This window comes from Artemia franciscana, chromosome 11 (genome assembly GCF_032884065.1).
Source record: "Artemia franciscana chromosome 11, ASM3288406v1, whole genome shotgun sequence".
Taxonomy (NCBI): Eukaryota; Metazoa; Arthropoda; class Branchiopoda; order Anostraca; family Artemiidae; genus Artemia; species Artemia franciscana.
In genome coordinates this window covers 26,800,376-26,823,431 of record NC_088873.1, presented here as the reverse complement: position 1 = coordinate 26,823,431, position 23,056 = coordinate 26,800,376, and the positions used below count along the sequence as shown (strand labels likewise).

General features: G+C 34.4%; 1 protein-coding gene across 3 annotated transcripts in view; it reads right to left on the bottom strand.

The window, feature by feature from the left end:
- Positions 1 to 216: 216 nt before the first annotated feature.
- LOC136033029 (tRNA-dihydrouridine(20a/20b) synthase [NAD(P)+]-like) overlaps positions 217 to 23,056 on the bottom strand; it is a 61,194-nt gene continuing 38,354 nt past the window's right edge. For all 3 annotated transcript variants that reach the window (XM_065713586.1, XM_065713585.1, XM_065713587.1), the window contains exons 3-7: positions 17,510 to 17,585; positions 15,051 to 15,233; positions 9,362 to 9,570; positions 6,077 to 6,329; positions 217 to 480 (exon numbers count right to left, since the gene is read on the bottom strand). In XM_065713586.1, coding sequence (XP_065569658.1) covers positions 450 to 480; positions 6,077 to 6,329; positions 9,362 to 9,570; positions 15,051 to 15,233; positions 17,510 to 17,585 — 752 coding nt within the window. In that variant the 3' untranslated portion in view covers positions 217 to 449. The remainder of the gene's footprint in view (positions 481 to 6,076; positions 6,330 to 9,361; positions 9,571 to 15,050; positions 15,234 to 17,509; positions 17,586 to 23,056) is intronic.

Here is a 23,056-nt window from a genome sequence, read left to right as displayed (position 1 = left end):
CTCAATCCTCTTGGATTGTGGATTATAAGGCTTTTTTAATTTCGTTTTCACAGTTTCAATCTAGTCATTTTCTGTTTTCACTGAGGACGGTAATGTACAGACAGAGATGATTCTTATAGATTAGTTCTCCTATTATTATTGTGATAGGAAAGAACATCCCTATTTTTGGAATTATTCTATTCGCATAGTCTCCTCAATAGGCTACATTTGGCAAAATTTTAAGTAAAATATTTATCATATAAAAATATAATAATACAAACATCCGAAAATTTTCATTTGCTGTTTGGCCACTAGTTTCAAAGACTAGAGCCTGGAATTAACACATTCTTCTTCTTTTTTTTTTCTTCCATTTTTTCTTCAATGTTTTCTCAGAAAAGGCAAAGACGAAGCTTAATTTTCAGTACAAAATTAAGATAAAAGCGAAATGTGATTTCTTAAAGACACAGTTGTTAGCTGCATGGGCCTTCACTGCGAGGTAATCTGAAATAAAAACAAAAAACAAACTTAGAGCAGAAGGAACATATTAAACTGACGCCGTTGTTTGTTCGCGGCAAATTCCCAAATAACTATCAGCAGGTTTTCGAACATGAGTAAAAAATAGTCCTCTGAATAGGCTAACTGTACAAAAAAAGAGCTTCAACGGAAAAGGATCCTTGATATTATGACACTAGTCTTTCAGGATTTCGAACAACCAACGTTTGAAGCATCGTACTATTATCTAGTTGAGATAAAACCCAGCAAAAATGAACACAAAACAGCACTCCAAGTAATAAAGTAACATTTTAAAAAGGTTTATGATTTTACAAGAAACACTAAACTGCTTCTTTTTCACACTAAAATCCATATCAAATATAAACTAAGGCAAACAGGATTAATTGGCACCCATAAGCCAGATCAATTAAAAAGACCACTTGGTCTCCCATATGTGAGCCATTCTCCCTTCCCCTTGGAGATTAGCTAGAACAACGCGAAGATTTACCGCTTTTGAGGTCAAATTAGGAAACATAACGATCCATGAAATATGTGCAAACGCACTTAACCTCAATCAGCTTTTTTTTCCTTTACAATACACCATCCCAAATTTCCTATCAACCCACAATATATATTAACAGAGCGTTGACGAGACCCTGGACAACATACCGCTTACACGCACGAGTCCCACCACCAAAGCTCATGATTGGAATCCAAAATTAAACTAGATTTGTTCAAGCAAAGTATCAATGCATCAACAGTAGAGCTAAAATATTCGTCCTACCCAGACCAGAATCATACTTCAGTCTTTTTTAATATTCAGAAAAGGTTCAGTCTTCACCACATTATATGTATTTTTTCACTCTGTATCTCCTTATTTGGTATTTCAATCTGTATTATCCTCATTTAAAATACGTAAGTAAAACTCCCCTGACATAGATTATGCTGATGATTCGAGCGTCCTAGATAAAAATATTAGCAAAGTTATTTTTTTAGGGATGTTTTGAGAGCTCAGGACGCAAGAATAGACTTGAAAATTATTGTTAATATAAGAAGTCTAAGTTGTTTTGACTGAGAAAAAGTAAAGGTGTAGAGATGATGTTGGTCAGCTTCTTCATCAAGGAGTGGAGAACATCGATCAGCATTACTTATCTAGGTATTATTATAATTAAAGACGGGGGATGGAGTAAAGATGTTAAAAATAGAATAGCCAAGGCCCAGGGTGTTTATTCACAGTTGAAATCTTTTTAGAAGAACAGGAAGATAAGTATGAAAACCAAGATTAGAATATTGGAAACTACAGTAATGGCATTTGTCAAGTATGGTTCGGAAACGTAGGCACTCTGAAAGACGGATCCGGATTTATTTGATCTTTTCCAGATGAATTGTCTATGGGTACTGGGTACCCGTCTGAATCACAGTATTTCATACAGTAGCTGTGCGAAAAATGTGGTTTTACCCCGCTATCTAATGCTATATTGAGAGAAAGATGGAAATGGCAGGGACACATTCTAGGATGAAGGGTGTTGTATTGCTAAGGATCGTCCTTTTCAGCCAATCATCTAGGGGCAAACGAAAAGTAGGTCGTCCAAGAATTGGAAGTTTTAGTACTTCTTGAAAGGCTGTAAAGAGGAGGCTTTAAATAGACTGGTATGTAGAAGGAGTGTAGTGGCTGTGGTGGAATCAAGTGGCTTAGTGCTGCAGTGAGTTATTCGCTGGTGGTTTTAGTAGTAGTAGCAGCATCTCTTTATTGCAATCAACAACTTTACTGGTAACGGTGTTGTGTCTAAAAAAAAAAAAAACACAAGCAATAAATCCCCCCACAAAGAAAAAATTTGAGCAGCCAGGCTAACTTTATTTTAGTCCATTGATACTTAATATGTACTCCCATCCAACAGCAGGCCTACAACACAGAGACAAATGCTAAAACATGCAATTTCCGAAGCGTATCTGAATCTCATGACTTAATCCAAAGCAGTTTTTGAAGCAAAATTCTTACAACAAATATTTGAGAAATTTCTAATGCCACATTCAGACTTAACTAAAGAAATATAAATCTTTTTTTTTTTTCAAAAACAGTAGCCCACAAAATGTAGGTTCTCCTTTTCGAAGAGTATATAATGGTAGTGCGATCAGTATTAAAAAAAAGACAATATTTTTTTCATAAGCATTAAAAGATTAACAAAAATATAAGACAAAAATTTCTTTGCAAAGCTGGAGGAAGAGAACTTAGACACACAATTCCCAGAGGTTGATATAATTTCAATCTGAAACCATTTTTGGTCAAACAAAAAACGAGTTAGAGCTTCAATCACTTAGCACCCAGAAAGCACTTAAATCGCTGTTTCCGCGAGTCACCAAAATTCCAAAGCTTGGACTTCCAAAGCACTGAGTCAGTGAACAGCTTTGAAGTAGTAGATTAAGATGTCGAGAGACGACTGAGTCATTTTTCAACTAAGAAGAGAATCTGTTCACGATTTTGGTTTAAAAAAGACACAACATGACAAAATTTTTGCTAAAATGTTGGCAGTACAGGGGACAGGGTGCTTAGAGATAACAAGAATCCTCTTGATCAGTCCCGTCAAACATTTTTAATTCTTCTCATTATTAAAATTTTAACAAGGTGCAAAGTGTCTACCTTTTCTACTAAAATGTAAATACCCCCCCCCCCCCCTCCAAAGCACATTTTTGCCTTATGAATCTTTTTGAGTTAAATTGCAATCTCAAAGTTTTTCAACCAAATGAACCCCATCCCAATTTTCCGATACCCTCCCTTCTATGCGAAGTGGTTCGGAAAAACGCACGGGACACGTCACTTTCGATAATGTCAACATTGACAACATTATTCCGTTGACTTTAATTAAACTACCTACATTTCCGTTCTTTAACAATAATATCATTAAAAAAAAGGAAAAAAGATGTTTCTCAATTTCAACAGGATTAAGAATCTCTATGTCCATAAGAAAAAGACGATGTGACTCCTCTATCCAACTTGGAGTAGTATCCAACTGATTATTTGCTTGATTCTTTCATACAGGCAGGTGAAGATAACTTCTACTAATGAATTGAGACGAGAATAGTATGACCAATCAAACATCATCACCAGGTATTTCCCCCAGCATTTGACAAAGCCATGAATAGCATACAATGCACTGAGTATACAACAAGTATCTCAACTGAAACTAAAATGACACGGTCATCGTCTAGGAAACATTGAGTGGGGTCCAAACCTTTCAGGCTATAGAAAACCTCCGATTTCGAAGAATTACCTAAACAAGTCATTTTGCTGATGATACGGCAGTTTCAATTTCTGAGAGGAATGACGAGGAGTTGGAGGCAAAACTGAATACTGCATTTTCTAATGTTCTTGATTGGTGTTCTTCAAATTTTACTGCATTGAACGTATCAAAAACTAATTTCATAATTTACGGCAGAAAGTCTAATATCTGCCCTCGTATTACCCGAGTTTTTACAAGCAAAGCTTCTTGGGCTTAGTAACCGCTTTACTTTTGTAATAGTTTTTCTTTTAGTATTAATAAATTGATTGATTGATTGATTGACTTCTTCAAAGTACCTATTATCAATATCTCGGGTGAAAATGGCAAGGTACCTTGGACTTGTGATTGATGAAAGCTTATCTTTTAAAACACACATTCAAAAACCACGCTAAGAGATTTCAAAGTATGTTGGTTTAATGCAAAGGTTGAAGCTTTATTTACCCTGCTCTGCTTTAAGAAGTATTTATTATGCTTTGATTCAGACTAATATTAATTATTGTTCTCTAGTATATTTATCTACACTTAAAAGCCATATTAAACCAATACAGATTTTACAAAATAAAGCCCTAAGAATCCTTAAACTTTTTATTCCATCACCTATTGAACTTCCAAATAAGTCTTCTACAGCATCTTTATATACTTATCTAGATATACTTCCAGTTTCTCAACAATTTACTTTTGGAGCAATTCTTTTCAAATTCAATTATGGCACTAAGAAATTACCGCCATGTTTCTCTCAGTCAAAGTTTATTCTCCCAATCACAAGATTTACATAATTATAACACTCGACAAAAAAAAAGAGTATCTACATTGACAAGTATAATACTGAGAGATCTAAATTCGCTCCGTTTGTGTCAATAGCTCGGTGCTGGGATGCTCACAAGGCTCTTATTGATAAATTTACCTCTAGCCATTTAACAAAAAGGAAACTTAAATTTCATTTAGTTCAGGATTATTTTAATTAAGCATCTTTTTAATAAGGCAAAGTTATTTGTATGGTTTGTTGCTCTGGGTGATTGTGGGCCTCTCAGCTATCTTCCAGTATTAATTTAATATTAAATAATATTGAAATTTTCAATTTTTTCAGTATTACTGAAAGATCCTGGGCTAGCTGCTACTTTCATATTATTGTTGTGCAATTGTATCTTCATGTTTATCTCTACCGTCATGTTTAACTCTGTATTGTAGTGTAAGTTTTTTATTGTATCTTTGTCTAGGCCTAGTTTTTCGAGCTTGTCTCCCCATGGGATAACCACTTGAATTTGTGACTTTTGCAATTTCTCTTGGATCAAAGTTGCTACTCTCCACTTGAAAATATGATGACCCTATAGTTGTGCCATAAAAAGTGTCTAGAGAGCCAATGATGTTTCTTAAAGAGGAGCTTTATCAATATAGTTTTAGACACTCCTTTGACTCACCGCATATCAAATAGTAAGCTGTATGAAAAAGATCAGTTGATCCCACTTTCTAGGTCTAAAATGAAAGAAAGGTTAAGCAGCCTAGACCTAGTTTTACGGAAGATGAAGGACAGACTGTCAAAGAGAATGGGCATTTTGGTCATTCATCTGCGACTAGACGGAAAACAGGTCTTCCCAAATGGGGAGGGGGGAGTGAAGTCATGATAAATGATTTGAAGGAAAATGAATCTTCATTGGAAGACGTAATGAGTAGAGTTTTGAACAGTTGGGATGGAGGAGGATCGTGCGTAGTTGTGTTGGCCTCAGGTAGCTTTGTGCTGCAGTCAGTTGTTAGTAGTAACAGCATTAGTTGATAGAAATATATTCAAAACGTACACACAGTACCCACTGATATTCTTAAACAGAAAAACCACCCGTTCAGGGTTGCAATCATTAGAAAATGCCTTATTAAAATCACACTGACAAAAGATCACATCCATAAAACCAAAACGTACACCCTATCAGCTTCGTTCCACCTCTGGCCAAGTTTAGGGTGGAATTTACGGAATTGAACTTCAAAGATTATATTTTTAGGTTTTATTTTCCAGTGATTATTTACAATTCCACTGCATGATGTTGGCACGTTCCTTTTTTCTTGGTATAGGGGAAGGTTCCAGCTTTGTCTCTTGACTTAGCTATATTTTCAAAATGACTTAGTAGTAACATCTGAATCAGCCAGTATTGCAGCATAAACCTGTATTCAAAAAGTTTTTCATCTTTAATGTTATAATATATTTTACATGGATATTAAAATATTTTTCCAGGCTTCATTCTTCGTGCAATTGCCCTGCTGGAAAAACTAGCTTTAATTTATAGTCTTTAAACTTCTATGGGTACTTGATTTTGTATTATCATAATTTCCACACTTACTCATCTTGTGCGAAGTAATGTTCACTAAGGAATTCCAAGACCGCCTCCTTATTTCGCAGATTGTTGAATACTTTCCTTTTAGGTTTTGGCAGGGATTTTTCTAACATGAAAACTAAATGATGGTGGAAAGTCATAAAACGGGGCTCTTTCAATTGAGCTATTTCGATGTATCGTTTTACACATTCTCGAGGAGTTTTTGCATAGCCAAAAAACATGGCAGGGTTTTCCAGCATTCCTCTAGCAGACATAACTCCTAAAATGAATATTACTATGAATGAAAATTAACACACATGAAAAGCTCAGAGGAGATACCCCCTCCCCAAAAAAAGCGATAATAGATGCGATTCGATAAATAATATATATAAATTATTACAAGAACTTAAGCGAATTCAATACCTCAAATGATAGCCCTATCTCGTCCATTATTATACTTCTTCAAGTTTTAAGGCCAAACTATTTAAAATTGATTATGGTGGGTACAGTTTCGCTAAGAGATCCAAATAAACCACATAAAGCTAAAAGCCGACACACAATTTCCCGAGAATCTTGAAAAAAACATTCAACTTCTCCTTATTTGTGCCATAAATAAATATATTCAGTTTTAATAAAATTTACATCATTAGAACGTGTGGATTTATTTTTTCGATTAGAGGGGGCAGAATTTTCTTTTGAATGTTCAGGAAAGGACAGTCCCTAAAAATTTTCGAGCAAACTCGGTAGAAAAAAGCTAAAAACAAAACCAGGGAAACTATCGTTTGAAAAATTTGACAGCTGTTGATTGTCCCCTGTAGTGCTACCCGAACTAACTGAAGACCGTGCCAATGCTGAAGACGTGAAATTTCATTGTCTTTCCATCAAATTTCATTGTCAAGCCACATATTATCAATATCTCTCTATGGTGGTTAGTCCACTGGGAGAATTCGCTAACTGGCCCTTCGCGTTTGAGACGGCCAGCCGACACTGAGGCCCACAAAATGACTTGAAGGAATCTACTTAAGTAAAGATTCTTAGAAAACAGACAGATAAGAGTTTCATCAAGTCTTTCATCATTTTAATATTCATTAAAAAAATATAATCTTTCGTATTTTTATCATCAAACATGTCACTTTGAAACGCATCACAAGAATTGATACGAAATGAAATAATAATCCTTATTGAAAAGGAATTAAAACAAAAATACATAATAAGACACAAATTATTTATACAAATAGGCAAGACAGTAGTTTTAGATTCAGGGGCAGATCCAGGATTTTGAGAAGAGAGGGTCCGTGGCAAGAATTTTTACAGTTTTCGTTTTTCTTTTTCCTGCTTGATAGATTTGTATGCTAAAATGTCAAGGTTTTTTTTTATAGATTCTTGAAGTGTAGGTAAGAATTGCAAGAATTGGAACTGAACCCAAGCCAAGAGGGAAAGCATTAGTAATTTAGAGATACGTTAAAATGTAAATAGAAAATGTAAAATTAAAACTAGCTCCATGCCTGGAGGAACTTCCTCTCCTAATCCCCTGGATCAGCTTTTCGTAGGAACTAGTAGTAGAACTCTCATTTTTTAGAATAGTTTGCCTTTTGATCTGTAATAATCTTTCATATACAACTAATTTTCGATCATAAAATTTTAGGAGTGGGATGAACATATTAGATAAATTCCAGAAACTATACATTTTTAAAATCGATAACTACTTTTTAGTTGAGAGAACAAACAAACATTTATCCTTTTATCTATATAAACTAAAGCAGCTATCGGAGACTAATTCTATCAAGTAAGAATCTAACTATTCAAGCTAAAAGTTTGGATATTTATAAAAAATAATTTGAAAACCACCAGGACTAAGATTAAAAAAACTTCTATCTTAAAAATTATCACTAGAAAATGGACGAGGTTTCTGAACTAAAGCCTATGGATTTAATTTAACCAACCACCTTCACATATTTTACCTAAATATATCTAGAGGAAAAATTAAACAGGTAATAGTGAAAGTTTAAGTTGCCCTTGATAAAAAACCGACCGCCGGCATCTTGTTCTACACAGCAACTACTGAATTTAAACTATTCGAATTTTACTCGGCATTGGTGGTACTAGCGCGGTTACTCGTGGAGCTTAACTGATATTTTTAGTGGTTTTATTCAGTTGATCAGCACTTTAACCAACTGTCTATAAGACTAATGACATTTTATTACTATAAGATCTATGTAAGAGAACTATAACGTCCATTATGGCCAGTTCCATTTTTTCCCAGAAACATCACCAAAAGAGTTGGTGTTTAACTGAAAAAGATGACTCCCTAAGTATTCAATACATGGGCTCTTTCAATTCAATTTCATAACTTTTAAGTTCCATATATTCATTTAATTTCATTCAATTCCATATTTTTTCTAGAGAAATCACCAAAAGCTTTGGTATTTAGCTGAACCTCTAAATATACAATAAAGGATTCTATGTCAAGTCTTGGTCTATTTTACATTTTTTTTTTCGAATATTGTAAATATCAGCAGAACATAAAACACAATAGAAAAATCTCTTGCAGAAAATGGCAATTAGCATTGCGATTTTCGTAAGAAAATATTCGCAGGATAATTGGCTTATTATCATGCTTAGCGCTTTATTTTCATACATATTTTTCGCGTTATTTTACATTGAAAAAAAAAAACAGAAAATTTTACTTTGGTATTTGTAAGAGAACTCCAACTCAATTATCAGATAAAAGGATCTGATATTACAATCACAAAATATTAACTGAGAGAACATAATGCTCACACACCTAGAGAAATACGGACTTATCGAAAACTTACAAGAAAAAAAAGGGGGAAACGCTTCAGCAAACTTTATCTTTTCATCACTAGAATTACTGTTATTTTCGATCCAGAGCTTAAAATTTTGTTCTCATGAATGTAAATAAGTATTTTTCACAACTGGTGAGTAGAATTTAGAGATACATAGATTCTTGGCTTTTTGCTAAATTTTTAAACTTTTGGCAGGTTTTTTACTCACACCCCTCCTTTCATACTTGGGGACTTCTTGCCCTCACAACTTGGAGGGGAGACTAGGGGAACTAGAAGGCTTTGACCCCAAAACATAAGGGTTTTTGAGAAACTTCAAAAAATTTTAGTGAATCGTCTATTTTAAATGAATTTGATCAAGCCCATCCCCAAAAAGAAGTTCATTGGTGCTCATTTGTCTTACTATACACTTGATGGCGTAGCTATAAAAGCAATTATACTTTCTAATTGCTAACTTTAGCTCACCATAACATCTAACAAGCTTTTTATTTCCTCTCTCAGGACTTACCATCAACTTTGGTTATTTCGCCAACTCTTTCAGCATCATCAATAGTATATATATCACCATTAGCAATTACCGGAATATTTAGCGACTCTTTAATGATTTTTATAGCTTCAAGATCCACTGGTTCACTTCGTTGTTTGGGAGTTCGGCCATGAACAGTAATAAAATCTGCCCCAGCAGCTTCGATCTGGCGGCACAGGTCTACCGTCTCTCTAGTAAAAAAAGAAAGTAGTACATTAGTGAAATGGATTAAGAAGAAATTATAATATAATCCAGAATATAATATAATATCCTATATAATTTTTCTAGAAAATTAATTTTTGTAGAAAATGTTTCTTAAAAAGTCAGAAAAACACTTAAACATAAGCAACGGTCGGTTTAACCTAAGTTAAATTAAACTGAGTTCACGTGTTTCAGACCGTTCAAGTTGTTGTTCACCCGTTTCTGGATTTTTCAAGTTTTCGTTCACGTATTTTTGACTTTTTGAAAATTGTAACCAAGGTTAAAATAACCTAAAATTCACTTTCTATTTTTTCGATGATAGCTTTGTATTTAAGCATTTTTCTAACGTATTCATGTCTAATTAAGTAAATTATGACAACTTAGGTTAAAATAAGTTGATCATTATCAATAGATCTTTTCATAAATTCTCGACTGCCTTTAGATTTACAGTAAATTTTAAGAAAAAGCTTAATTCGTTATGCTTTAAGATTTGGGAATAATACCAGGCACCTTGTAATTCAGTAGGGCGATAAGTGCTCCTCAAAAAAACAAAACGACCAAACCTATTTCAAAATCATTCAACTTAGTTAAAATACAATGTCAGTTAGAAATTTCAGAGAATTTCTTAGCTCAATCTCCCAACGATATATGCTTCTTCTTGAAAAGAACAGTGAAATCGAAAATATACCGAAACACTTATTATTGTCAGTTTCTATTCTCGCTGTTGTCACCATTCACATACAATATGCGTTACAAGCATCGGTCGTTGTACTGCGATTAAAACTGACTTGAACTACACACAGTTTGATTTTTTTTTTGTGTGTGTGTGTCTACTATCAATTTCCAGAATCTATTTCAGAATGACATCATTTCGAAAAATACCACTGAGGGTATCAATTTTATTTTATTATAAAAAGTCTGCAGTACCAAAATAGATGGTCGATTGAACCTCCTTTTTTCAAAAACTTTCTAGGGAGACTCTAGAAAAATTTTGCTTTCAATGAATGTGCTGCACCAGATGTGCAACCTAATATTCTATTTTTTCAGCCATAACTGCATTTTTTCATTAAGCGTTTTTCTAACGTGTTCAAGTGCAATTAACTAAATTATGACAACTAAAGATAAATTAGCCTAATTTAGATATAGAAATAAAAATAGTGGGATTTATTCTACGGTTTTAAACTTTTCATTCAAAACTTTAGACACGAAAAAAAAAAAACAACAGAATTGTAATGATTCATTATTAATTTCATATAACTCGGTCCAATTTACTCTATGTGGTTGACAATTGCTTTTAATCCATCCTTTATGGTGGTTACGTTCATTATATTTAATTTTGCACAAAAAACTTGATTTTTCTTCCATTCCGAGTGCATATCTAATATAGTTTTAACCCCATTCGAACGTTAGTCTAATTCCCGCTGCCAGTTTTACCATGACATGTGCTGTTCTTATTTTAAGTTTAACCTCTAGTGCCTCAATGTTCAAATGTGTCAAATAATTTTTTTTTAATATTTAAGCGTAGAAAATGATATCCAATAGAATCTGTTAGCAAAATCGATCTTTATATGTCATCTTTTTATTATTAGTCTTTTGAGGTGTTAAACTGAGGGTTTCGAGCATTTTAGATTGAGTTTTTAGCATTTTAGATCTCTTATAATGCCTTTCAATATATTATGGATTGAACGGTTTGGATTTTTATTATCATAATATGAAGAACTGTCTTTCCTTTCACACAGTTCTATCATTTCAATCCCTTTGATTAATACTATATTACATGTCAGCATGTGATTCATGATCAAGGCCATACGCACACCGGTAATTCCGGAACGGGGGGGGGGGGGTTACCGGGTTTGATCAACTCGTAAAAAGGACAATTTTTGTCCAACTCGTAAAGAGGTAACAAAATTGCATATAAAAAAATTTTTTGATGCACTTAAAACGTCGTACAACAATCGGAGAAATCCAATAGGAGAAATCTTCAATGATTCTATCCAAACTCCATTGCTTTACCTCCTCTTTTTCGGCAGCCATGATCATAAGATCACTGAATCTTTCATTTCCCTCCGTCAATCGCAAATAACCCTTCACATGTCATGATGCTAAGAAGAATCATTCATTTCTGGGAATGGTCACAGACAAAGTACCAACTAACTACAATAGTTTTAGCACGACAGAATAGATATATGGGAGTCAAGATAAATTTAGGAAATCGAAACATGAGGGCTCGAGGGCATATAAAGTGTCGAGTAGAGGCATATTTTGAATGAACTGTTGGTTCATCTCTTCCATGAAACGGTATATTATTCTCAAAGTACAAAGGTTTATTGGACGTGATTCGACTGGCCGACTGATTAGCTGAATGCTGACTCTTTGCTGGGTTAAAAAAAAAAGTCTTCGAGACGAACGGAAATTACTTGACTTCTCTTCTTTCATGCACTGGTTTTAGATTGTGCAGATTTTGATCCTTGGATATAGTATAAAGCCATGAACTCGGATATATTTTTGCTTAAGTAGTTTCATAGGTTGCAAGTGCCTTATAAATCAACAAATTTTGTGATCGGAGTTGTTCTGATGAACAATTTACAGTGAATAATACTTTTTCCGTTATGTGCAAAGTTGAAACAAAAGAGGCCGAGTTGATTTTGTCCAGTGGTACTTTTGTTTCACACGCCGCTTCGAAATCAGAATAAAAACATTCGTCGACTAGTACAGAAATACTAAAATAAAACCTGGCATTCATCTCAGAAATAGAGGGGATCGCGTAAAAGCAGCTGTCTTGGATTGAATACCAGACAGTAAAGCATATTCCCGTGAACCGTATGGAAAACAAGAACATTCATTGCTGAAAAATTCAAAAGCAACGACATGCACATCCTTGGCCTATCTGAAACGGGAGTAAAAAAAAAGGGGGCCATGAAATGGATATCAGCACCGGCGGTAAGGACTGCAAAGTCCGATGCCATGTTCTTTAACTTTTCATTAACGGTTGTTGCCATGAATGATCCAATAAGAATCTCTTGAGAATTCGTAATAGACGACTTCTTTAATAAGTTAACACGTGTGACTTTCTGCATAGTAAGTGGTCTTACTTAGAGGACCTCAAGAGGCAATGCCACAAATCAGCTAACCAAGACCACCAGAGATGACAACATATGCTCAGAAGGCCTTAAGGCACTCAGATTTGAGGAGATTCTACCAACTTCTCAAAGAGACCTCTGGTAAAAATTAGAGATCATACAAATTCGATAAGAAGTAATGCTAGTACCCTCCTCACACGTATGGACAATAATAGACAAAGATGGATGTCTCACAGAATTTACTTAATCTTACGACGTCCAGAGTAATCCTCCTATCCCGACGCTCCAATATCAGCAATATTTTCGTAAATAGCTATAGCTTCTCTAATCGGCCCACTAGGGAAGATGGAACTGGTCGGATTCGATGTTGGACCAGAAACTTTACAAGAGAGTCAGGCTGTCATCAAGGAACTCAAAATCACAAAGCACCAGGAGTTGACTCGATCCAAAACTGAAATCTTCAAAGCACTCCCAAGCCTAGCTCCGGGACTTCAGGGCCTTTTCAATACGATTTAGAAGCAAGAATCCTTTTCCCAGGATTGTAGAGACTCTGTCGTTATCCCGGTATCCACGAAGGGTAAAAAAAAACTGCGTGCAAAAACAACACGGTATATTCCTAAATAGCATTGCTGCAGAGATCTTTATTATTGTTCTCCCGAATTGTTTCAGATCTGCAAGAAACTCGACAACCCAGCCCAATAAAGATGGATTCAGAGCAGACATATGATGCGTCGATCAGCTCTTGACGCTGAGACAGATAGTCAATCATAGGGCCAACCATCAGTAAATAGCAACAGCAGTTTTCATCAATTTCGTCACCGCATTCAACTAGGTTGTTCGTAGTGGAATTTGGATGGCAATGCTGGGAGATGAAGTACCATCCATAATTGTTCATCTAATCCAGGCATACTATAAATACAAACGACCCTACATCCAAGCCAATGAGGAGCTCTCGTCTTGGCTCAATATCGAATTCAATATGAGACAAGGATGCATCCTCTCCCAAGGACTTTTAAAATTCATAATGGACTGGATTGTGAGGAAAGCCATGCAAGGCTACGCTTAAATTAACGCAAGCTTGAATTAAAACGTAGCTGATTTGGGCTACGCGGAAGATATCTTGCTGATAAGTAGTTCTTTCCTGAAAACGCAGAACATGTTCCAGAGAGTATCTGCAGCAGCTGACCTCGACGAATTGAAGATCAGAATTGAGAAGAAGATGGTGACCAATGATGAATTTTACTTACCTCTTTCACTGAATCACTGCCAGTTTGAGCTAATTGATAATAAGTTTAAATATCGAGGCTCAATCAGAGACATTCATGGTGGATGCACTGATGAAATCAGTGCCAGCATATCAGTAGCCTCCTCTGTCTTTTCACACCTGAACCTAATGGAATGTGACCATATGCCACCTCCTAGCGCCAAAGAGAGCTGATCACCTTGCGTCCTGATTCGAGTGCAAGCACAAGTAAATATTTTAACCTATCAAAATTTAAATAGAACTAACACTATTGTAATTTGCCACATAAACACCAATTTGATAGAAAGTTAATTTAAATTATTCCTCTTAACCTAGTCCAATTTTATGCTGCGGCAAAAAAATAAAACTGGTAAGAGAAAATACAAGTTTATTATCAGCAATTATTATTTTTAGATCTACTTAATAAATTACAAATTCTTTCATATTATCGGGGGGAAAACCCCCCTACCCCATAAAACGACGACTAAGATAGAAATTAAGCTGCATATAAATCGCACTGATCTAATGTAAACTAATTCGAGTGTAGCTATCTTGGCTACTTTGTCCAATATCCAGCTTTAGAGACTTCCGGCAGCATCTTTAGATCTTTTTTTTTGTTTTTGTTTTTCAATTAGCGTACGAAAAGACACAATCAGAATTTCACATGACCATAACAAACCAGTTACTAAAAGCTATAATTTTATAATGGGGATTATGTCCGATGGATACAGTTTAATGTCCTATCCTTCCAATACGTTTATTATTTCAATAGAAAAACTTGGCTTATACAAAAGTTGGTATGTTTCTGATAAACTGTGCATAAAATTGGACTGTAATATTGTGGTTCTTCGGAAACATTTTTATGTGTCCTTTTTTTTTACTTAAATAATTGTTCAGAAAAAAAGCTACTAATACCAAACTCACTAATGGCCTACCGAAAGGACATGAGAAACCTCATTTTTTTAAAACACTTGCCAGGTAACACCTAAGTGTTTTTTGTTTTTTTTTTTGTATCTCTAAAACAAAATGTAGTAAACTTAAAAACCTTTTAAAATACAGCGAACAACAAGACCAGATTCAGTATGTATCCAACATACCAGATACCATCCAACATACCTTACCAGATACCAGAATGTATCCAACATACCTTAGATCGTCTAGGAGTCTAATCTTTGTGGAAATAGTAAAATCAGGGTCAGTTATTCGCCTTTTAGCTGAGGAAACCATCTCAGCAACAAGCTCAGGCTTCTTAATAAGATGGGAACCATACCCTTCTTCCATAGCCCAGCGTTGAGGACATCCACAATTTATATCGACACCAGCACACTTACTAAAACAAAGAATGTCTGAATTAGTTCTAAGCAAGGGGATATTATTTAAGCTATATATTAAATATAAGCTTTATGAAATAAATACAAGGATCTTCAAATAAAAAAGTTAGTGAACTTATGCAATGTTACAAAAAAATGTTTCAAATCGCCCATAGTTTCAAAAACTGGAAATAAAAAAAAGAGCACAGTCAAAGATTTCATCAGACAAATTGGACTAAGGTTTAGGCATCTTTTCAAGCTAATAAAAAAAAAAATACTTTTTCCACAGAAATAAGTTTTTTACAGAAAAGTAAAGAACTCAATTAAAACAAAAAATGAACAAAATAGAATCAAATAATCTACCAAGCGTAAAAATACCACAGATCAGCATCAATAAATAAATGAAACCCAAAACGAACAAAAATTACAATAGTCAACCGAGTCAGACTCGGAGCAGGAAGCAACATGAGTAGAGCTCACAGCCCCTATGCCTTCTCAAGGCCAGAATATAATTTGCACTTTACTGAAAAAAATAAGTTTAAATTTTTCAACTTTTACAACTTCAATAAATAAAAAATTATTTAGATTTTGAGGAATAAATATCAGCGTATGTATAATGAACTGACAATGCACATTCATTTGTATTTTAATGTATGAAACCAAGAAAGGAAAGGATATAATAAGAAATTGACCCTAATGGGCACTGTTTTTTCTCCTTATTTGGCAAATTTTTACATGAATTTCATAGAACAATCTGCTTTGAATAGTTTCCTCTAAAAACAGCCACTCTGGCTTTACTTCGCTGATGATATTCTTTCTGTTTGGGAACATGGACAGAACTCTCTAAAAGATTTTATATATATATATATATATATATATATATATATATATATATATATGTTTTTAACTACGTAAAACTTGCGAATATACAACATTCTTTGCTGTCCCATTGTCTGTGCATATAAATAGATTGTCAGGTTTACCGACTCTTGAACATGCAACATATAATGGTCCATGGGAAAACAATCCGTATTCAGATCTATACCTCATGATTCTAATGATTGCCCTTGAGCTTTGTTGATGGTGATTGCTAATCGACCATTCCCTGAGTCGCCATCGTCATTTATATATCCCCCTGTGCACCCCGGCGTCCCCTTTGTAGTTATGTCCCTGTGTCCCGGTCGTCATTTATATTCCCTGTGTCCCGGTCGTCATTTGTGTCCCGGTGTTCCAGTCTGTGATTTCTCTTTGAGTGTCCCGGGCGTCATTTATATTCCTTGTGTCCCGGTGTCCCGGTCGTCATTTATATCCCCCTGTGCCCCCCGGCGTCCCCATTGTAGTTGTGTCCCTGTGTCCCGGTCGTCATTTATATTCCCTGTGTCCCGGTCGTCATTTGTATCCCGGTGTCCCGGTCTGTATATACATTCGTTTTTTTTACCTTTTTTTAGTTTTTTTAGTTTTTTAGCTTTTTTAGTTTTTTTATTAGTTTTTAGTTTTTTTTAGTTTTTGCCTTTTTTTAGTTTTTTCAGTTTTTTTTAGTTTTTAGTTTTTTACCTTTTTTTAGTTTTTTTTTAGTTTTTTAGCTTTTTTAGTTTTTTTTCTTTTTAGTTTTTTTTGTAGTTTTTACCTTTTTTAGTTTTTTTTCTTCTTTTGTATTAGTGTGAAATAATTCAGACGTCATATGCGGACAAACACGACGTCACTCGACAGACAGACAGACAGACATAACCCACAAACAACTTATTTTTATATATATTTATTCATATTTTTTTAGTTTTCTTTTTCTCTTTTATTTTTCAGTTTTTTCCTTTTTTTTAGTTTTTTTCTTTTTTAGTTTTTAGTTTTTTTTTGTTTTTTACCTTTTTTTAGTTTTTTTAGTTTTTTTAGTTTTTTAGCTTTTTTATTTTTTTATTAGTTTTTATTTTTTTTGTAGTTTTTGCCTTTTTTTATTTTTTTCAGTTTTTTTTTAGTTATTAGATTTTTACCTTTTTTTAGTTTTTTTTAGTTTTTTAGCTTTTTTATTTTTTTTTTCTTTTTAGTTTTTTTTTGTAGTTTTTACCTTTTTTAGTTTTTTTTTCTTTTGTATTAGTGTGAAATAATTCAGACGTCATATGCGAACAAACATGACGTCACCTGATCCATCCACAGATCCACACACAGACAACTTATTTTTATATATATAAGATATATATATATATATATATATATATATATATATATATATATATATATATATATATATATATATATATATATATATATCAACATGCAAAATATAAGCAGCAAAAAAACATACCCGTATACTAGAAGAGATGCTTCAGAAAAAATAACTGGATCTTTAGCAGCAAACTGAACAATTAAGGGCCCATCTTCTGCAAAAAGAAGTTATTAATTAAGAATTAAAGTTACTTCTTATCTTTGTCTAAAGAGATCGCCTCAGCCTATTCTGGAACAGTTTTGAGATTTGAAAATAATAAAGAGACTTAGTTTTCAAAACGTAACAGCAAGGTTGCTAAACCAATTCCAATTGATAATTATTCACAAAGATAGAAACAATAGCCCTTTACTATAATTCAAGCGACTGTAGTTTTCTATATAGGAGTTTCGGAAAAGGCGGTTCTAATTGCAGGTACTAGGTTGCTAGCTACCAATGCATCCGTGATTACTCAATCTCTGAAGTCACTCTTTATATTAAAAATTTCAGTTAGTATAGGCTAGAGTTTGTTCTCTATAATAATTATAACTTGTAGCTTACTAATAGTACAATGTTGATCTCTGCCGTAATTTCCTTCTTTTAGAAATTAAATTAATCACTATGGGCTAGACTTCGCTCTTTACCATAAACTAGCTACCACTGCAACCTGGGGCTTCACTAGAAAATATATCATTTACTATGAGCAACATTTCGTCCTTTAATATAGCAATCCTTCAGGTAATAAATAAATATTTCACTTACTATGACCTAGCGTTCGTTCTTTATTATTATGTCGAAAGATAAGCGTGTATAAATATTGGATTCACTTATTACGTCATAAATGGTTACAACCTACGATTATCACGTCATTGATGAAGCTTGTACATGAAAAGAGCTATCACTTTTAATATTTTGTAAAAATATTTTATTTTTAATATATTTGTTTATTACAAAATGTTCTTAAATACATAAATTTCCATTAAAATGAGCCATGAAACGGCTCTTTATGATGTTCCAGTGCTTCAATAGCTGCGGAGGAAAAATGGAAAAAAAGATGCCTTCGAGACAGGATATCGTGGTTACAGCCACTTTTTTTTTTAAGCTAATAGATTTGGCTTGTTGTTCAAGCCAAGGGACGGTAAGTTTCCTATATATGGTTTTTGACAAAGCACTTCTAACAGTGTGCATCTTGTTTTGTTCTGATTCTATTTTAGGAGTTATGGGTAACTGCACATCTTAGAATGAGACGCGATCGTCTCTTACTGGGTTGCTAGCTACCGCTACAACCCTGATCAGTATTGCACTATACCCCAGAAAAATAACTTTTCAAACGATGTTTGGAATAGTAGGAGACGAACTTCAGAGAATCAGGCGGCTAACTAGCTCCAATATAAACTCTTTCTTTACTAGACTGCAGCTATATTCGGTGAAACTTATATAGTCCCCGTTTCTAATGAACTAAATTGATTCTTTAGGTAACTTCATGTAAGACCCTAAAAGAATTACTGCATTTTATATAGCTCTATCTACATTCTTCTTATAATGTTAAAAATGCTATTTTGATCTTCATAAGCAGGATGATGTAAATAACATATGCTACTACCCTGTTGTGCAAAAATGCATTTTTTTTAAATTGATTCTATTTTGAAAATTTGTTTTTAATTCCAAAAGGCACTAGATGCAGCAACTTCCTTTCAAATGAGCCATTAAATAGCTCTCTAAGATTTTCCAGTGCCCCTCTAGCTGCACTAAAAAATACAAATTCAAAAAAGATACTTTCGATGCAGAATATCGTGGTTACAGCCAATTTTTTGTTTTCTAAGTCAATATATTTTGCTCGTTGTTCAAGACGAGGGACGGTAAGTTTCCTATATAGGGTTTTTGACAAGGCGGTTCTAACAGTGTTTTGTTTTGTTTTGACTCTATTTATTTATACTCTATTTATTTGAAGTTATGGGTTATTGCAAATCTTAGAATGAGACGTATACGTCTCCTACTAGGTTGCTAGCTACCGCTACAACTCTAATCAGCATGTGCCGTAGTTTGTTCTTTACTAAATTTCAGCCAAATCCGATGAAACTTACATAGTACCCACTAAAAATGAGCTATATCGACACTTAATGTAACACCGTCTTGACTAATAATATGGCTGCGACCCTGATTAATATAAAAATTACAAACAGGAAAAAGCCTATGGCTTTTCTTATTTGGAATAGTAAGAGACGAACTTCAGAGTATCAGGAAGCTAGCTAAGTGAAGTATAAACTTTTACTTTACTAGATTTCAGCTATATCCGATAAAATTTACACAGTCCCCACTTATTAGTATATCCGATAAAATTTACGTAGTCCCCATTTATTAGTATATCCGATAAAATTTACGTAGTCCCCATTTATTAGTCATAATGAGCTATATCAACCCTTAATGTAACACCGTCTTGACTAATAATATGGCTGCGACACTGATCCTTTATGTAACTTTATGCAAAACTTTAAAAGAATTACTGCATTTTATATAACTATATCTACATACTTTTTGTCATGTTAAAAATACTATTTTGATCTTCATATGCAAGATGATGTTCATAGCATTTGCAACTACAATGCAGTACCAAAATGCAGTTTTTCATAATAAAAATATTCTAAAACATTTTTTTTTAATTAGAAAAGGCACTAGATGTAGCAAAGACTGGCCCTGCAACCCAGATCAATATCTGAAGTTACTCTTTGTGTTCGACGCATCTGCTGTTACAGACTGGAATTTGTTCCTTATTACAATCTAGCCAAGGGATGGTAACTTATATAGGGGTCTCGGAAAAGGTGGTTCTAATAACGTACTTCTTATTTTGATCTGAATGTATTTTTAGGAGTTATGGGCTATTGTAGTCTATTGGGTAGTCTATGGTAGTCTATATAGTATATGTAGTCTATGGGTTATAGTTCTTGCTAAGGGACGTGATCGTTTCTTACTAGCTTGCTAGTTACCGCTGCAACCAAGATATTTTTTACTATGGGACGGGATCTTGTCTTACTAGGTAGCTACCGGACAACTCGGACAATGACAGACGAGATCCATTCTTCAAAAATGATTACGAACAGGGAAAAGGCTATGGCTTTTTCTTAGTTAGAATAGTAAGAGGCAAACAACAGACAATCAGGCAGCTAAGTATTTCAAATATTGCGCCACACCTCAGAGATACAACTTTTGAAAAGATGTTTGTATTATATAATTTGCTATAATTGCTATAATAATTACCATAATTTGCTAGGTTTCAGCTATCTCTACAACCATGATACCAATGGGACATAATCCCCATTTACATACCGATCCTTTGAGTTAAACCCGCAAAAATTTTCCCTTTGAAGGATTATTCACGTAGAAAATACCCTCCCCCACGGAAAAATCCCCGAAGACAATTCCAACACTGGCAAAAATTTCCACTGGGCATTTCCCCAGAACAAGCAAATTAAGTCCCTAAAGAGACAGTAAAACAAATAAAACACATTCCATATATGAATCCCGTTTATTGTTCCCTGAAAAATATTCCAAAGAAAATTTCTCAGGAAACTTTCCTCACAACAGAAAATTCTCCTCTTGGAAAATTGTCCCCCGCTGAAAATCAACCACTAAACAATATCTATATATTTCCCAATAACAAACAATATATGAGCAAAATGGACAAATTTCATTTGCCCTTTCCCCAATGACTGTAGCAGGGACTGTGGTCGGTCGTATCATCCCCAGAGGCTTAGTTGTTGGACTTTTCAATTATGCTGAACGACATGTCTTTCTCAAAAATTGATTGGATTACTTTGGGGAAAACGAGGTTTGGACAGGGGACTAGTTACCCTCAAATTTTTGGTCACTTAGAAAAGGCACTAGAAGTTCTAACTTCGGGCTAAACAAGCCCTCTCTCAATCTTCCAGGGCCACTGGTTTGATACCACCATCCCTGGGGAAAAACGAACAAAGACACATCCCTACAAAAGCTCGTAGCTTTTGACAGGTATAGGATGTATTAGTATGGGACGTGATCGTCTCTTACTAGGTGGCTAGCTACCGCTGCAACCCGGATAGCTAAACTAATCCTTCATATTAGTCTAATTTACATATAAATAGATTATAAGGTTTACCGACTCTTGAACATACAACATATAAGTGTCCATGGGAAAAAAAAATCTATATTCAGATATATACCGCATTTTTCTGATGATTACCCTTGAGCTTTGTTGATGGTGATTGCTAATCGAACATTCCCTGTGTCCCCGTCGTCATTTATATATCCCCCCCCTGTGCCCCGGCGTCCCCGTTGTAGTTGTGTCCCTGTGTCCCGGTCGTCATTTGTGTCCCGATATCCCGTTTTGTAATTTCTCTTTGAGTGTCCCGGTCATCATATATATTCCCTGTGTCTGTTCTGGGAGGGGGGAATAAGGGAATTCCATTTTTTTGCTAGGAGTGGATCATGAGGATTTGAAACTTATTTCCGTAAGTATCTTGGCAAATGGGACTAAATATAAACCAATTTTACGTTGTGCCATGGACTTTCAAAGTTAACCCTGAGAAAGGGTTTCAAAGTTACATCTGTAAGCCCCCTTGGCCAAGGAATCTTAATAATAAAAAATATCCTTGGTTCACCCCACTCCTAACAAAATGGACCAATCAAACTTTTTTCGCAATTGGCTTGAAACTTAAATCTCTTTGTGATCCACAGGGACTGCAATGTATAAAGCTAATATTAAGGATCACATTAACATTAATTTGATATTAACGTAACATTTAACATTGAGGATTACTTTATCTGCTTTTTTACGGATTGTTTTTGATATCCTAGAATAATTTAATATCAAGTTATGTTATAATCCAATAAATCATAGAAAGCAAAGCAGTCAATGATTCAGTAATTCTCGCTTGCTATTTCTAGAGCCTTATTGCAAGCATTCCCCTCTTGATTGCTTATATGCCACCCCTCACCTGTACAGAAATCTTTATAGCAGCATCATAAACTTGCTCCACCTGAAACTAGTAGGAAGAAAATTTCATGAGTCCATCTAGAAGCAAAATTTCCATATTTTAAGGAGAGTTGAATAATATCAAAATTCTTACTAAATGAATGGATAGATCCAAAAGTAACAAATATAAAGATAAATCATATTTTCGTTTGAAATTACAGACGTATGCTAGTTGAAAAAATTCCACGTTTCTGAAAAACCTTTTTGATGTGTTTTTTAATCTAAGAAAATCTAAAACAAATTCTAAAAAAGTAATTCATTAAAGAGTAAAGAAAAATTAAAGTATACTTGGACTTTACATTCCCTACTGGTGGACCTGATCTCCGTCACATGGCCCTTCAGCAAGGAAGTGCAATAGGGGTTTGAGGGCTGCGATCCTGTGCTTTCGCACATCCTTCCTGTTTACCTCCCCCAGATTTTCGCAGGTACCTATTTAAGGCTGGGTCGACTCCGGCTGAGCTTATAAAATCACAACAGTGACTTCTATTTCAAACCAAACGTATCAGGACGCAAACCTCTTTTTTCACGGACAAAGGATTTCAAGCCTAGCGTGCGAACCACTCCATCAGCTGAATCTCAGCATAAAGCTTAATCTCAGCATGTAGCTAAATTTCAGCTATCAAATCACACCAAAACTGTAA